The 16,511-nt window shown below is 35.3% G+C and overlaps 1 protein-coding gene across 1 annotated transcript in view; it reads right to left on the bottom strand.

The window, feature by feature from the left end:
* Positions 1–1,464: 1,464 nt before the first annotated feature.
* The window catches only part of PHC3 (polyhomeotic homolog 3), a 75,510-nt gene continuing 60,463 nt past the window's right edge, over positions 1,465–16,511 (bottom strand). The window contains exons 12-15 of the mRNA XM_069472939.1: positions 10,456–10,570; positions 7,197–7,329; positions 6,874–7,105; positions 1,465–1,670 (exon numbers count right to left, since the gene is read on the bottom strand). Coding sequence (XP_069329040.1) covers positions 1,516–1,670; positions 6,874–7,105; positions 7,197–7,329; positions 10,456–10,570 — 635 coding nt within the window. The 3' untranslated portion in view covers positions 1,465–1,515. The remainder of the gene's footprint in view (positions 1,671–6,873; positions 7,106–7,196; positions 7,330–10,455; positions 10,571–16,511) is intronic.

Below are 16,511 nucleotides of genomic sequence, written 5' to 3'. Positions count from 1 at the left end.
GATGTCCAGGACTATAATGCTCTCAGGGCTCCCACAATTTTATTTTAGTGTCATAATTCTATGGAACACTATTCAGTGAAAGGTTTTGCTTTAAAATTTTTTTCCCTAAAACATGTACATAAAAAATTAGATCTGACCATCTAAGAGAAATCACTTGGTAAGTGCTTTGAGGAAGCATGCAAGAGTTTATTAAAGGAAAATGGAATGTGCATTCTAGCTAGACCCAGCATGTTCAACATTAGGAAAAAATCCAAAGAGCAACCACATACCGCTACAAACTATTTCTGTGCCAAAAAAGGTTGTGCACTGGTTCATAGGTATAATCACATTATGCCTTCATCAGTGCAGAGGAGCACAGACATATGAAAGATAATTAATATGAATCAGTACCTTCTGAGAGTCAATTTATTTGTTACACAAATAAATGTTAGTCCTTACTTGATGGGCCAATTTTATGGGGTTTTTTCCCCCTTTTTCTAGTATGCATAAAATTGGAAAAAATTCAGCAGAATATTAATGCTATCTTGAATAGTACTTCAATTGTATATGTTTTCCTTATTATGCCTCATCTTTTAACTATATCTCTTTGGGTGAAAAAGAACAACATTTATCACTTCTTCTATATTAGGGTTTCTCAACCTTGGCACTACTGACATTTTAGACCAGATAATTCTTAGTAGTGGAGGGCTGTCCTGTACACTGTAGGATATTTAGCAACATCTCTGGCTTCCATCTACTGGATACCAGTAGCAACCCTTCCCTGAACTGAACCCCGAGCTGTGACAACCAAAATGTTTCTAGACATTGCCAGATGTGCCCCGGGGAGCAGAACTGACTTCCATTGAGAACCACTGCTCTAAATGTACAAAATCTGAGAGGAAAACCAACTTTCTTAGTTAACCCAAATTCTTGGTCAAGTTGGGAACAGAAACCAACTCTTCTGACTTCCAGATCAGTATTGTTTGTGGCAGAACACAATCTCTTTTTTATGGACAAAGCATTTGTCTGTAAGATATGTTTTTTTTTTTAAATGCACACTTGATTTCATTGCATACAATTCTGTCCCTGGACTCCTAAATTATTCCATAACATATCTCTTATAACAACCTTTAGAAAACTAGTGGGGTAGAAAAGTGTATAAGAAAACCAAATCAAAGAGAAGAAATGTAAATCATTAAATTACATTTAAAAGGATTCTTTATATTAATGATAAACGCCCTTAAAAAAATTATCTAGTATAACACATTTCTTTGAAAAATATCATGGCCCTCTATAACAAGTCTTTCAATGTTGCATGTAACCCAGAAAATTAATTTCATCAATGTTGGTTAGTTATGAAAATGTATGCTGAATTATTATATCTGTAGAAGAAATGTCAGCATTTGATGCAGAGATCCCAATGTGCTTGGCTATCCACCATAATAAGTGTAATATTCTACGCCAACACAGGCCTTTACCTTACAAGTCTGCTTGAGAGGAGTAAAACTGCTGTTACATCACAGCCTCATGTTTTTGTTAAGATTCCTTCAGAGAGTTGATGCGTGCACAGATCTTTAAGGCAGGGCCTAGCTTGATATTCATTGCACTCATGAGATGGTCTTCTTTTAGCAAGAGGAGGGCCTGTCCATCAATCTCTTGTGCTCTGAACTCATCTGCGATATCCTGGCAGCCTGTAATTTGATCAGAGAAAGGAAATTAGAATTAAATATACAACAATTAGACAGTACTCCTAACAGTCACAGTTATGCTCTCACTGGATCTGAGAATCTGAAATACAGGCTGAGAAACAAATGAAATTTATTTATGGTAGTCTTGGGTTCACTCCTGAAGAAGAGAGTACTTGTTGGCATTCTGAAAATAAGAATTCAAAATCCAGGTAAAGCAATTTGCTTGGAATTCTTGCTCTAAAAACAATACTACAGAAATAATTAGTAAGAGGTAAAAATGTACAAACCTATCAGTCTAGATATAACATTTCTTGCTTGAAAAGAACTATAAACGCCATTCCAAAGCATTCCACACATATAACAAGTTTGAGTTAACTAGTTATTGTATTTCATGAACTCATCTTGGTATAATATATCCTTCACATATAGGTACAGAAGAATAACATATAATGTTCTGCCATTTAAATAACAATTTAGAAATCTTTCCTCAAGCATCAGAGTACCACTTTCAATATCATTTGCACCTTATTCTAATTTCTGACCTTCAATTGCCAAGCACATCTAAAATATTTTTATTGTTCATGCAGGACAGAAAAAAAATCCCTCAAGATTATAGCATCAATCTATTGCAATGCTACTGAAATAAATACATTGTGTTGCTAGACTTGTAATTTCAACTTCAGATCTTAGTATCACTGGATTCATCTCTGCTTTTGATAATAAAAATTCTCATTGGAATTATGAGCTTGCTGGATAATGACCTGCCAAATAACCAATATTTAAATTCTCAGTCTGAACCAGGTGCTTTAGCAAGTAACAGTGCTTGTAACTACCTGAACCTCCAATGTTTTAACTGCCTACCAAATTTTGCATGTCCAGGTTACTCAATAAACTTCCCCATTAAGGGTAAAGAAACCAACTGGGAAGGTAATGAATTAAAAAGCAAAGAAAGGAGAGAATGCAAAAATGGAGGCTTCCTTATGAGACACTAAAATTATAAAAACAAACTTAATAATAAAAACTAATAGCTTGAGTCTGTTTTACTTAGATCAGTATTCAAAGGGAAAACATAAAAAGATAATGAAAAATGGAAATGTTTACATTATATTAATACTTTTGACACCACAACATTGCTAGAACAATTATCTTTTCTATTGCAAATATATCCTCTTGTTTATATAAGATAACGATGTCTCCCTTATAACCCCAGCACCAAGCACAAAGCACTGTAGATGGTGAACACATACATTTGTAAATAAGTGAAGGACTGAATGAGTGAATAAACAATAAACAAAAAAATAATCTGCTACAAAAGAGCTACCTGTAAGAGTAATACATTTTTTTCCTGTGTTCAGCTACGTGGCCATCTTTTTTCTTGGTTATTTCTTTTCCCATGTCCTCTGTTAGTTGTATCTTTACTATTTCCTATACAATAGCCAGCTTTTCAATTTCTATTTTAATAATTTCTCAGACTTCTAAAAATTGACATTTCAATACTTTCTACAAAATTTTTATGCTTTTGCCCATTTACCACATAAAAGAAACTACACAGTTGAAATGGGATTACTCACCATAGAAAAGCCCCTTTTCTTTTCCCAGAGGTAGCTCTCAACAAAACTGGGTAGACAAAACTGACTAATCTTGCATCTAGTTGTGACTTCATCCTTCTTTTTAAGAAAGAACTAATGTTCTTCTCTCTTCAGTCTTACTTATAAGAACACAGGAAGGAAAAGAAAGAGAGAAAGAGGGGGTAGGACTTAGATTCAGAAAACAGGAGCAATGAGAAGTAATGAGGACCATAAGAGCTACATTTGGGAATAGAAACAAGGAGTTCTCCATGAGGAAAATATATATTATGTTCTTGTTCCTCTGTATTGTGAAATTCCTCTTCAAATGTCTTCTTCTAGGTGGATAGTAAGTGTATTAGCAAAATAATAAAAAACAAAAAAGTGTTTTGGGAAACAGCATGATCAAATAGGAATGCAATTCCTAGAATGGAAGGACCTTAATGAGAAAAAGAAAAGGATGCATTATCATCAGAATTTTAGATCACAGCTTTTTAAAGCCAACCACAAAAAAAGTGTAGAACATTAGTATTGAAAAGAGAAAATAAAATGACTTCCAAAAAAAGCAAAAGTGTGCTTCCAGAAACTCATTACAGAAAAACACATTTTAAAAACAATTTTAAGTGCTCAAGGTATACTGAGCTACCGTTCTGTAAGTTTCTGACAATAACACCTACTTCTGTAAAATGGCTGGAGTCCAGGGATGTGTATAAAACATACACCAATTGAAGCAACCAGTCAATTCAATTAACTTCACCTCACCAGAATCAAGTGCAGGGCAGCTCTCAGTACGGTCACCTGGACCTCTGCACAAAGGTCCCAAATGAACTTCACAAGTGTCCAAAGTCACTTCTCCAGCTAAACTCCAAATACCCTGCACAAAAACTGACCTCAGTAAGGTTGGTGAAAAGATACCACTTGCCACTCAATACTACAGAATAAACAAGTCCCAATACTGGTATTACAAAAACCAGTAAATAGTTATATTTAAAAAAAAAAATAATTCCCACTTCATATACCTACAGAGAAATCTGTGGATTCACAGATCAATAAATAGAGGATAAAATGATCTTTGTAAAAGACAGTTCACCTTATCAAGGAAGAGTTAAATAAGACAACCTGCAATTGACTGAAAATAAGAATTGTTCCTGCAGAAAACTTTTTAATGCACAAAAAATTAGAAGACAGTAATTTTTCATTCTTGTAACAGCTTTGAGATTTGAGCATACTGCATACAAGCTCTAACACAGTCCCATTAGGATGATATACAAAGAGAAGGGAAAATTGGAGGAGTCAATACAGGTGCCCTGATTAAAGAGGGAAGGACACCTAACTGGAAAGAAACAAATTTTACAAGATTACAAACTTTACAAGCTTGTTCATTCTATGAGAAAAACCTGGGAGATTACTCAGGGAAAACAAACAGCCCTGAATGAGCTGAAAGAAGTGCAAAAGGAAATTTATAAAGTCCAGAGGAACAGAAAGAAATGAATATAAGGCATTTTCTGATTTGAGATTTACCTTATGCTATAGGCATTACTCAGAGAAAACTTTGAGAAAGGTAATATAACTGAACATACAAATGAGCTTATTTTGGCCTGTCAAAGCAGTTTAGGAACACTCCCATTTCATCAGTAAAGAACAAGTTATATTAAGCAGATTCTAAAACAGTACCGTGTAATTCTAAATTATATAATAGCAGTCTCTTTTTTGTGAAATGTAATGTTCTCTAAACAACTGACAACAAAATTAAGTGTCTAGATGAATTCAATAAAACAAACATCTCAAGTTATGAGCAATAATAAGCTGCATTTTTTTTTAACCCAAATGAAGCAAGAATGAGACAAAGGAATTAGCCTTTGTTCTAATACAGTAGCCAAGAGTAGCCACATGGCAAATGGATGCTGGGGGAAATGAGCCCTGAAAAAAACATATAAAGTGATGGAAGAAGCAGCACTATCATTTGTTAATTATTTGGGCAACCACTTTCCTCAGGGTATAAACCAACTCTTCTCACCAAAGGAAAAGAAATACTTCCCCTAAATGAGAAATTAGGCTCACCAGCAAACCACATGCCCCACGTGGAAGACTGAAACTACTTCCGAAGATGACAGAATCACAGTCCAGTCCCAGGTGATCAATATAGACTCCAATGTTAATTCTCAAAATAGGTACACTGGTCTAAAAACGAAAATGTTTCATAAATACTAAAACTACAGCCAATGAAGATTCACCATCCTCTAATACATCAAGTTTAAAACAGATTCTAAAATCCCACATGGTCAGCAATTAACTCAGACCTAAGTTTTCTTAGGTGCTTGGTTAAAATCTTCCCACAAAGAAAGTATTCCCCCTTTAAACAATTCCATCTTTCTTTAAAAGCGACTGTATCTTTGTTTTCTTTTAAAATTATTTAGCATTTCTAAAACAAGATACTGATAAAATAATTTAACAAAATTTTTGTTCTGTATACATTGAGTTCTGTATATGAGGTAAAAATGGGTGACAGATTTTTTTAAACTCTTATTTCTGAATATATTTTCTTGCACACCATACTAACTACAAGTTTGCTTCTGAAACGTTAGTTTCCTTCAGAGAAAGAGTAATTAACAACAACAACTAATTAATTACCTTAATTTTAATAAGTCTGGTAGACAAGCTCAAATAGGATATATTCTTCTGGAAAGCTTGTATCAAGAAAAATGGTATAATTCACAATAATACCAAAGGGAACAAAAATATTTTTTTAAAACTCCTCATTTTCCATATTCATAAGGGTCAAAGTTAATGATAAGATTTGCTAATTTAAAAAAATTTCAGTATATGTCTTAACATATATAACCAGTGTGGGTCTCATCATGAGCAAAGGTGTAACTGTCTTTAGTAGCCAGCCCTTTTGAGAAAGTAGATATAAAAGATTATTGTTGTATTAAGGAAAAAAGATAGAGACTTAAGTTGATGGAAAGAGTATCAAAATGAGAGTTAGAACAGGAAAACATAAATAAGAAAGTTACCCTCAATATTAGAATGAATACTATAACTAAATTTCAGCTGTCTACTTGAAAAATAAAATGTCAGAAGGGCTCCTGATGTTTACTTATTGAAAAGAATCAAAGAATGTAGCTTCCATTAAAAGAACTAGCTTGATTATTTAAAAAAAAAGAAAAAGTTTACTATATTCTAAAAGGTCTTGATTACCTTTCAAAAATGTAAAGAAAAAATATAGTCTCTCTTATTTCATTTTTAAAAAGGTTAAATTAGGAAATAAGGAGGAAATAGAATAGAAAAATAGAAGAGCAGAAGGGAAAAAGTGTCTGACTCAATCTCTCTACTGACCTCTCGAGAGAAATCAGACTGAAGAGAAGAGAGCACCTTTAATATCTTCACCGGCTGAGGTGTCACAGCAGAAGCAGGACTAGTCAGTTTTTATCGACTTGGGGGGGTATGAGAAAATACCCAGTTGTGCTGAGGGAATAAGCAAGAGGAAACAGATCACATTTCAATAGCAAATGCCATTTAACTTGTACATACATACAGTACTTCTGTAGCCCTTTTGTGCAAAAGGTGTGGATGGATCTAACATCATTCCTCTGTGTGAATGCACAAGAAAAACATTAAGACCAAAGTGATAAATTACATACCAGGCAAAGAATGAATAAAGGCCCAAACATCATCGACTGTCCATATAGATGGCTCTGTTTGTGCAACTGGTAGCAAGTCATTGTTCTCAGGCATTTTCCGAATTCTCACATCCCGAAGCTCACGCTCTCTTTCCCGCTCACTCTGCCTGCGCAGACGAGTTGTCATAGCAGATGGCACAGAATCCTCATGAGAAGCCAAGTCTTCTTCTGCAGATGGATAAGTAATTGGAAGCTGGAAAATGTAGTACAAGTAAAATACAGCATTGCACTTTCCTTGGATTTCTGAAAAGGGTATTGTACATTGAAGCAAGGTTTCTACAGACCTGCCTAAGGATATGTTCTCTTGCTGTCCCATCAGGGCCACTTGGACGGCGGCCACGATGCCCAAGACTTTGATTATCAGGCTTACGATTCCAACGACTAAGTGCAAATTTTTTAGAACAGCTAACATTGTACCTAAGAAATTCAAGGAAAAAAAAAGTATTAAATGATATATGTGACATTCCATTTAGTATTTAACTATGACTTTAAAGTACAACTGTGAATCGGTAAGTACCAAATAAGTCATTAGGGATTGTAATACCTCATAAAGTAAACTATATTGTTCAATGTATTTACTTATGCTAAAGGTCAAAAAAATGGCCTCTGTGTATGTAATATACATGTTAATATAACACTAGACACCTATAACAAGATATTGGTATTTACTCCTGATTACAGAATGACAGTGGGAAACTTTCTGCAAACTACAGAGGATAACCAATTTCCATCACAGCAAAAAATATTCAGGGTTCCAGGAGAAAAAGAAGTTATGCAGTAACTATTTAGATGTTTATTTAAACTTATATATTTCCAATTAATAATTTCCAAATAAAGAGATATTAAAGTTAAACAAGGAATTCATTGCTCCCACTATTCAGGAAACTCAGAAGTACATAATTCTTTTAAATTGGCTGAAAGATTACTTTTTCTTTTATCAAAATAGATTGGCTAATATTTTTGAACATAGACCTTTATAAGGCATGACAACAACTTAAAAGAGTCCTATGCCATTCCATGGGCTCCAAAGCACTAGAACAAGGATGGGCATAATTTTCTATTAGGACCACAGAGTAAATATTTTAGGTTTTGTGGGCCATACAAGTCTCTATCACAACTACCCAACTCTGCCATTAAAGTGTGAAAGCCATAGAAAATATTGAATGAGCACGGCTGTATTCCAGTAAAACTTTTAGCAACAAAGAAATATAAATTTCACGTAATTTTCATATGTCACAAAATATTATTGTTTTGATTTTTTTCGAACAACTTAAAAATTTAAAAACCATCCTTAGCTCAAGGGCCATACAAAAAACATGCTTGTTTTGTATGGCAAGAAGGACTTGGCCTGGGCAAGTATAAGTATGCCAACCCCTCCCTAGAAAAAAAAGTGAAAGGAAATTATTTAAGAAACAAATTTCTGAAAAGCTATGGAAAGGCTAAGAAAAATATATGCAGTTCCTCTTTATTTACACATATGAAACTGCCTCTATAACTTATTTTAAAACCTCTTTTGCTGTAAGAGAAGTACAAGAATAAATCCCAATTAACATTGCTACTGGTATCTATTTTAGGACCAGCATGCAGACATCAAAACAACTTTTCTTCTTCTACATTTTATGAAAATATCAAGAGATAGAAATAAGGAGTTCTATGAGAATGAGTAGGCTGTTTTTCCCATAACAGTATAAGTGCCCTGATGACCACTTCATTTTACCATATAACCCTATAACAATTCAACAAGCTCTTGCTGTGTTTGTTATGTGCTTATCTGTGGGCTCAGAAGTATAGGTTTCTTTTTTCCATTTATATCAACCGATAAAACTTCTTTACCCATTGAGACAAGAGCAGAGAAGAAACTAGCTTTATACTTGATATCTAGTCCCTAAATATTTAGCTATCAAAGACAGCTAAGCAGATATGTAAATACTGCAGTTCTTCTCTCACTTAATTTATCCTTCCCTCCTTGCTCTCTCATCCACATTTTCTTATGTTAGCACCCCTAACCTGCTACAAAGGCTCACCTAAAGGAATAATAATGTGACAACTTAGCAATCATCTGTGGGGGAAGAGTGATGGTAGCATTAAATGTCCTGAAATATTTCTTAATAGTCAAGAAATTTAAAATACTCTGAAAGACAGTCCTTTTCCCAAGTTTTCAGAGTTTTAATGACTTAGAATCAGAGAGCCACTGTTCTTTCTTGTAGTATATGCAAACTAGAAAATTCAAGTTAAAATATGAGTTTTGTAATTTGATTATAGGTATATTATTACATCAAACATATCTGAAAAACAGATTGACAACTGAAACAATGAACTCATCTTTGGAGGAAAACACTTCTATTTACTTATTTAACGTAAGTTTTACTAAGTATATTTTGGAAGCATCCATACAAAATAAAATGTTCAAGCAAGAAATTCCCTGGATATGTATACAATTAAGACCTTAAATTCTTTGAGAGAATAACCACTTTTTTGAACAGAGAAACAAATTTCAAAATAATCAAACTATGTATACACTTCAACTTCAGTGATAAATATCTATACTATTAGGATTTACTATCAGAATCAGAGTGGGTTTTTTAAAATGTAGAGTAAATTTGGGAATTACAAGATTAATAGAGACTAAACATTTCTTTTGCTATAGATACTATTACCTATAATAATTACTATTAACAATACTAATTCAGAAGAGACACGTATTTGGTTGTCTGGTAATGTTAACAATGTCGGGAACTTATGCTATAGCTGTTCCATTTAGAAATCTAAATAGGATATAGTTCAAACCAATGAAAACACTTTAAAACTAAACAAAGTAAATCCAGGTATTTCAATATTGATAAAACAATCAGTTGATAAAACAAATATTGGGGCCGGGCGCGGTGGCTCACGCCTGTAATCCTAGCACTCTGGGAGGCCGAGGCGGGTGGATCGCTCAAGGTCAGGAGTTCGAGACCAGCCTGAGCAATGAGTGAGACCTCGTCTCTACTAAAAATAGAAAGAAATTATCTGGCCAACTAAAATATATATAGAAAAAAAAATTAGCCGGGCATGGTGGTGCATGCCTGTAGTCCCAGCTACTCGGGAGGCTGAGGCAGTAGGATTGCTTAAGCCCAGGCGTTTGAGGTTGCTGTGAGCTAGGCTGACGCCACGGCACTCACTCTAGCCTGGGCAACAAAGCGACACTCTGTCTCAAAAAAAAAAAAAAAAAAAAAAAATATTGGTTTCAATCCTTTAAAGGATTAGTATTCTATAATATCCTCGTCATTTCCCTGGAGAGATTCTCCTAAGCATATTCTTACCACCAGGAGATTGCTACTTTAATATTAGATTATACTGTGAAACTGATTTTAAGTGTTATGTAGTATGTATTAGATTTTATATTATAACTATACCAAAGTAGGTCCAAATAATGCCTATTTATATTATTCTTCTATATCACAATATCTAGGTTTGACTATTAGTGAACTATACAAGGGTTTTCTGGTTTTGTTGTAGTGATTGCCGATTTATCCTTTGGGAAATTCAAGAGCATAGAAATACCTTTTGGCACATGACATAGTGCAGAATCGTTTTGACCGCAAAAATTCATTAGCATATCCCATTTTCCCACAGAATTCACACTTGAGCAACTCACTGTCCATTTCTTCTAATGTCTCTAAAAAAGAAGGAAACAAACAAAAAATTCCAAAAATTTTAATTGTGGCAAATTTTCTTTTAGCTTATCCTTTAGTTGGACATGGCTAGCTTTTCAATACATAGCCACTTTGGCAGGACAAACTCTTCAAAAACAACCGTCTCTACTAATTCCCTCTTGCTTCTGCTGTATAAAAATTATATGGAGTTTCTTTCTATACATATAAGCATAACATTTTTAAAGGTTCATTTTTGCTTAAAGTCTACCTAAAATGTGCAAACAACTTTATAAACACTGGGAGAGAAATAAGGATGAATAACACAGTCACTACCCTCCAGGAGGAACACTTTCAAAAAGTAGAATGTGGGATATGAATTTTAATACATTGCTCTGTGGAAATATATAGCAGGGAACCCTTAATTCTAACTGGAGAAAATTAAGGTGAGATTTTGATACACATGATTTTAGAGAAGCATGTAAAATAATTAAAGATATTAATTAATTAAAATAATTAAAGCATGTAAAATAACTCTGAAAGATCTGCAGTTATGACAGAATACATAAAGGTGTATGTATATATGAAGTATACATAATATACTAATTATAAAACAGTTCCATTTATTTATATCATATTAAAAATAATTTAGATTAGTCTTAAAAATTATAGAATATAATTTCTATATTTCCATACCACTGATACTTTTTTTCAGGGTACTCCCTCTTCAGTTAGGATGTCCTTCTTCCAGCCCTGTATCCTAACTTTCTTCAGCAATAGCATAGGCCCCAAAGAAACTTCCAACCTAAATCCTCAGGTACTAAGGAGCAGTCACCTATGAGCAAGCAACTTAATCTTCAGGATCCACAGTTTTCTCACCTATAAAATGGGGTTTATAATACCTTTCCTAAAAAATTGAAGTGACAGTTAAATGAGTGTCCAAGAGGTATAGCAGGCATAAAAAGTGACAGTTCCATACCCTATTTTCCACATAACAACTAAAAGAGTACTAAGACACGTGAGAAGTGCTTAAGACATACTTCAGTAAACTTGTTAAATTCACCATAATTTGCCATTTTCTTGCATCGTCAAAATTCCTTTGCCAAGTCATATAAAATATGCAGCAAAGGCACTTTACTAAAGCTTGTAGCTGTGGGCTCTATATGTGCTCTCTGTTACTCATTTAACAAAGAGGAAGATAAGTACCTCTAGTTTCTTGGGCCAAAAAAAGAAAATGAAGACAAGGACTCAGAAACATAGACATGGATGGCATGTACTCAGTAAGCTCAGGCACTAATATTACCCCAGTTTCACTGGAGAAGCAGATGGGAAAGTGCTAAATCAAGTGAAGGTAGCAAGAACTACTAAAAAACATACTGTGAAGTAATATTGGATGTTGATAGGACATCCAAATACATTATCCTGACTAATGGAATCATGAATTAACAAGTGACCACTTTAAGAAAATTCTCAGGACTACCTTCATAAGCAAGTCACCAATTTAGCAGTAATGAGGAAGAAATAGTCTCAAAACAAGTAAACTGGCCGGGCTTGGTGGCTTCACGCCTGTAATCCTAGCACTCTGGGAGGCCGAGGCGGGTGGATCGTTTGAGCTCAGGAGTTCAAGACCAGCCTGAGGAAGAGCAAGACCCCGTCTCTACTAAAAATAGAAAGCAATTATATGGACAACTAAAAACATATACAGAAAAAATTAACCAGGCATGGTGGCGCATGCCTGTAGTCCCAGCTACTCGGGAGGCTGAGGCAGTAGGATCACTTGAGCCCAGGAGTTTGAGGTTGCTGTGAGTTAGGCTGACACCACGGCACTCTAGCCTGGGCAATAGAGTCAGACTCTGTCTCAAAAAACAAAACAAAACAAAACAAAACAAAACACCAAGTAAACTAAAAATTGCCCCTTCCAATAACCTGGGGATGGCTTTCACAAAGCTGTGACACAGAACACCCACCAACACATTCCTGGGACCTGGTATTATAACTCCCAGGGGTACTGTTTTTACTGTGTCATGCTTATAACCTGATGTGACTTTGAAAAGCCTGTACAGGAGACAGAACCTCTCACTCAACCACCACTGCCACAGCTCCAACCCTAAAGAGTTGATTCCTCAAGTTGTTCCAGGAAAGGCTATGCTGTAAAGCTTTGTTTCAAAGGTTTTTTATTAATTAACATAGCAATGTACAACACCTCATAATAGGTTAGAATACCTTATGAAGAAGGAAATTGTTTTTGCTGCTGAGAGAGGGGAAATACCAAACGGAGATGGTTTACAGTTAAAAACCTAACAAAAATAGAACGTGAGTTTTACTTCTCATAAAGAAGTGAGGGACATTGGTTGGGCGCGGCAGCTCACACCTGTAATCACAACACCCTGGGAGGCCATGGCAGGAGGATCACTTGAGCTCAGAAGTTTGAGAACAGCCTAAGCAAGACTGAGACCCCGTCTCTACTAAAAATAGAAAAATTAGCCGGGTATGGTGTCACCAACCTGTAGTCCCAGCTACTCAGGAGGCTGAGGCAGGATTGCTTTGAGCCCAGGAGTGTGAGGTTGCAGTGAGCTATGAAGACCCTGCTGCATTCTTGCCAGGGCAACAGGGCGAGACAATGTCTCCAGAAAAAAATTAAAATGAATATAAATTTTTAAAAAAAGAAATGAGGGACATTAACAGATTCAAAAATTCCTGTTCTAATGTTCAGTTAGATTTTTAACAAATCTAGTAACTAAAGTTACTCTTTACATTTGTGAATGAAAAACGCAGAGCCAAAGAGTTCAAAAAATTGCTGATTTAGCTAATAAAAATGAGATTCTATGGCAGAGACAGCTGGTAATTCTCCAGCACCCATTCTTTGCTTTTCTTCCATAATAACAAAACCCTAGAAACATGGCCATCCAGAATAAAAACTAGTTTCTGCCCTAGGTGTGGCTGATTTCTGACCAATGGGATATGAATACAAATACTCTCAACTTTCAGATGGTGCCCTCTCCCACTTTCATTGGTTAACATGTGGATCATGAAGATCAGCCATCTTGAATATTCTAGGGACAGCAGACACAGAAGACACTGGAGCTTGGGTACCCAACACCAAGGAGCTACCACGTAAACCCTAGACTGCTGACCTTTGGATTATGTCAAAGAAAATTAAACTCCTACCTTATCAAATATTATTCTGGGTCTCTATGAAATGGCCAAACCTATATCCTAATACAGACCCCTAATTTTTTTTGTGTGTGGAGGAGTTATAATACTTTTTCTTTTTTTTTTTTTTTTGAGACAGAGTCTCACTCTGTTGCCCGGGCTAGAGTGAGTGCCGTGGCGTCAGCCTAGCTCACAGCAACCTCAAACTCCTGGGCTTAGGCGATCCTACTGCCTCAGCCTCCCGAGTAGCTGGGACTACAGGCATGTGCCACCATGCCCGGCTAATTTTTTGCATATATATATTTTAGTTGTCCATATAATTTCTTTCTATTTTTAGTAGAGACGGGGTCTCACTCTTGCTCAGGCTGGTCTCGAACTCCTGACCTCGAGCGATCCACCCGCCTCGGCCTCCCAGAGTCCTAGGATTACAGGTGTGAGCCACCACGCCTGGCCATAATACTTTTTCATTTCCCCAAAGACCTAAAATTGCATGAGGATCACCAGCAAAGACAGGTGCTGATTTACCAGGGAAGACAATAAGATATCTTTGATACATCACAATCTAAAGGTTGGAGATACTGGTTATAGAACCAGTCCAAAGAGAGCCATAGTTGATCCTTTAAAAAGAAAATAATCCTTACCATGAAGTTTTTATACTGAAATTATATACATACCACTAAAACCAAAGCCACTAAATAAGTGACCTCACCATTTTACCCTATAAAAACGTCCCATAGGCTCACGCCTGTAATCCTAGCACTCTGGGAGGCCGAGGTGGGCGGATCGTTTGAGCTCAGGAGTTCGAGACCAGCCTGAGCAAGAGCGAGACTCCACCTCTACTAAAAATAGAAAGAAATTACATGGACAGCTAAAAATATATATAGAAAAAATTAGCCGGGCATGGTGGCGCATGCCTGTAGTCCCAGGTACTCGGGAGGCTGAGACAGGAGGATCACTTGAGCTCAGGAGTTTGAGGTTGCTGTGAGCTAGGCTGACGCCACGGCACTCACTCTAGCCTGGGCAACAGAGTGAGACTCTGTCTCAAAAAAAAAAAAAAAAAAACGTCCCATAAACACTGAAGTACACTGAAATTATAAAATTACCTTGTAAAATAAAATTATAAATATTTAAAATTTTAGCACATTTTATGTAAATATTTCTCCCCTAAGAAATATATTGTCTTTAAGGTCTTTAAGTCTTCCTTTCCTTACTATGGTATCTTGCCCTGTTGAACTACCCTTTGACTTATCTCCCATCAGTCCTTTCCTTCCCTTCCCACCATGACTACAGGTGTCAATTACATGCCAAACCTCTACATACATCCTACAGATGGCCAGCAAAGTTTCCCAAAACACTCTTCTGTTCATATCACCCGCCTAAAAATCTTCACTAATCATCCCCTTGATAAGGTAACTCCTAACTCCTCTAATATGCATGGGACTCTAGAATCTGACTCTGCCAGTCTTACCTGCCACTCCTCCTCTAATCCAAACCTCTACTGTAAGCCTCCTAAAGTTACCTAGTACTTACACATCCTTTGTGCATTTACTCATGGTGTTCTAATCTGAAATGTTCTTCCTGTTTGTTATCTTAAATCTATGTATTATTATCCAAGACCCAGGTCACATCTTATCTCTACAGGAAACTCACCAAACTGAGAATAATCTCAGCCAGTTTTAATGTTCTAAATTCTGTCTATATAATTCATTGAAAATTTACCATTTGTTGTTTCTTAGGTATCTATTATGGAGATTCCCTAGTTCTAAACTAAACTAAAAGCTCCTGGAGGGTAGAAGAGTTATGTTTTACATATATATCATATTCTAGAACAGTCTAGCATATGTTGTATGTCCATTATATTATAACCTGAGTACCATAAAATATGTTGTGAAGTTCCCTAAGCAGATTTCCATGTTCCTTCTAAGTGTGTACACAAGGGGGCACAATATAAACACTTTTTAGCCTACAACTTTCATTTATACACTTACTGAAATAGAGGCAAGAAAAAATAACCAAGTCTCTTTGTTTTTTTAAGTAAACTTAAGTAATAAATGACTATTTTACTGAATTTGCTTAAAAATTTAGAGCTTCTGGGTTGTTTGGTTTTAGACTTTCCACATTCTGATGTTTGATATCAGGTAAGTATTAAAATTATATTAGGGATGTACTCTTCAATCAAGAGGCAATTAAATTTGTTCGAAGAGAAAAATCACTAAATATTAATATCAAATAATCCTTTCTTATAGGCTTTATTCTAATAGTGCAGTACTTGTACTTAACAATACTTGCACATTCATCTTTACTACTTTTCATCTCAAGTGAGAAATGTTCTCAGATAGTATGTAGGAATAAAATGAAATTAAATTCACAACAACAAAAAGCACAATATAGACCTCATTTGGATGCTGACTTGAAACAAATAACTATAAAAGGACTTTTTTTTAAACAATTAGGGAAATCTGAATATGGATCAGAAATTAGATGACACCAAAGAATTACTGTTTTGTTATGTGGGATATGGCATTATAGTTATACAAGAAAATGTATATATTTTTAGAGATGCACACTGATATCAGTATATATCAGTGAAATAAAATAAGGACTATGATTTTCAAAGAGGGTGGTGGGAGGGAATAAAGGGAGGAAAACAAAATGAATGAATAAAGCTAATGTGGCAAAATAATGTTGAAATGATTGAAATCACTGTTGAGTCTGAGTGATGGGTTGTGTTTATCATACAATTCTATGTATGCTTGAAATTTTTCATGGTTAACATTCTTTTAAATTAAAAAACGAAACTGAACTTGTAATATA

The sequence above is a fragment of the Eulemur rufifrons genome, chromosome 7 (genome assembly GCF_041146395.1).
Source record: "Eulemur rufifrons isolate Redbay chromosome 7, OSU_ERuf_1, whole genome shotgun sequence".
Taxonomy (NCBI): domain Eukaryota; kingdom Metazoa; phylum Chordata; class Mammalia; order Primates; family Lemuridae; genus Eulemur; species Eulemur rufifrons.
Note: the sequence above shows the minus strand (reverse complement) of the source record. Positions and strands in the feature narration are given on the sequence as shown.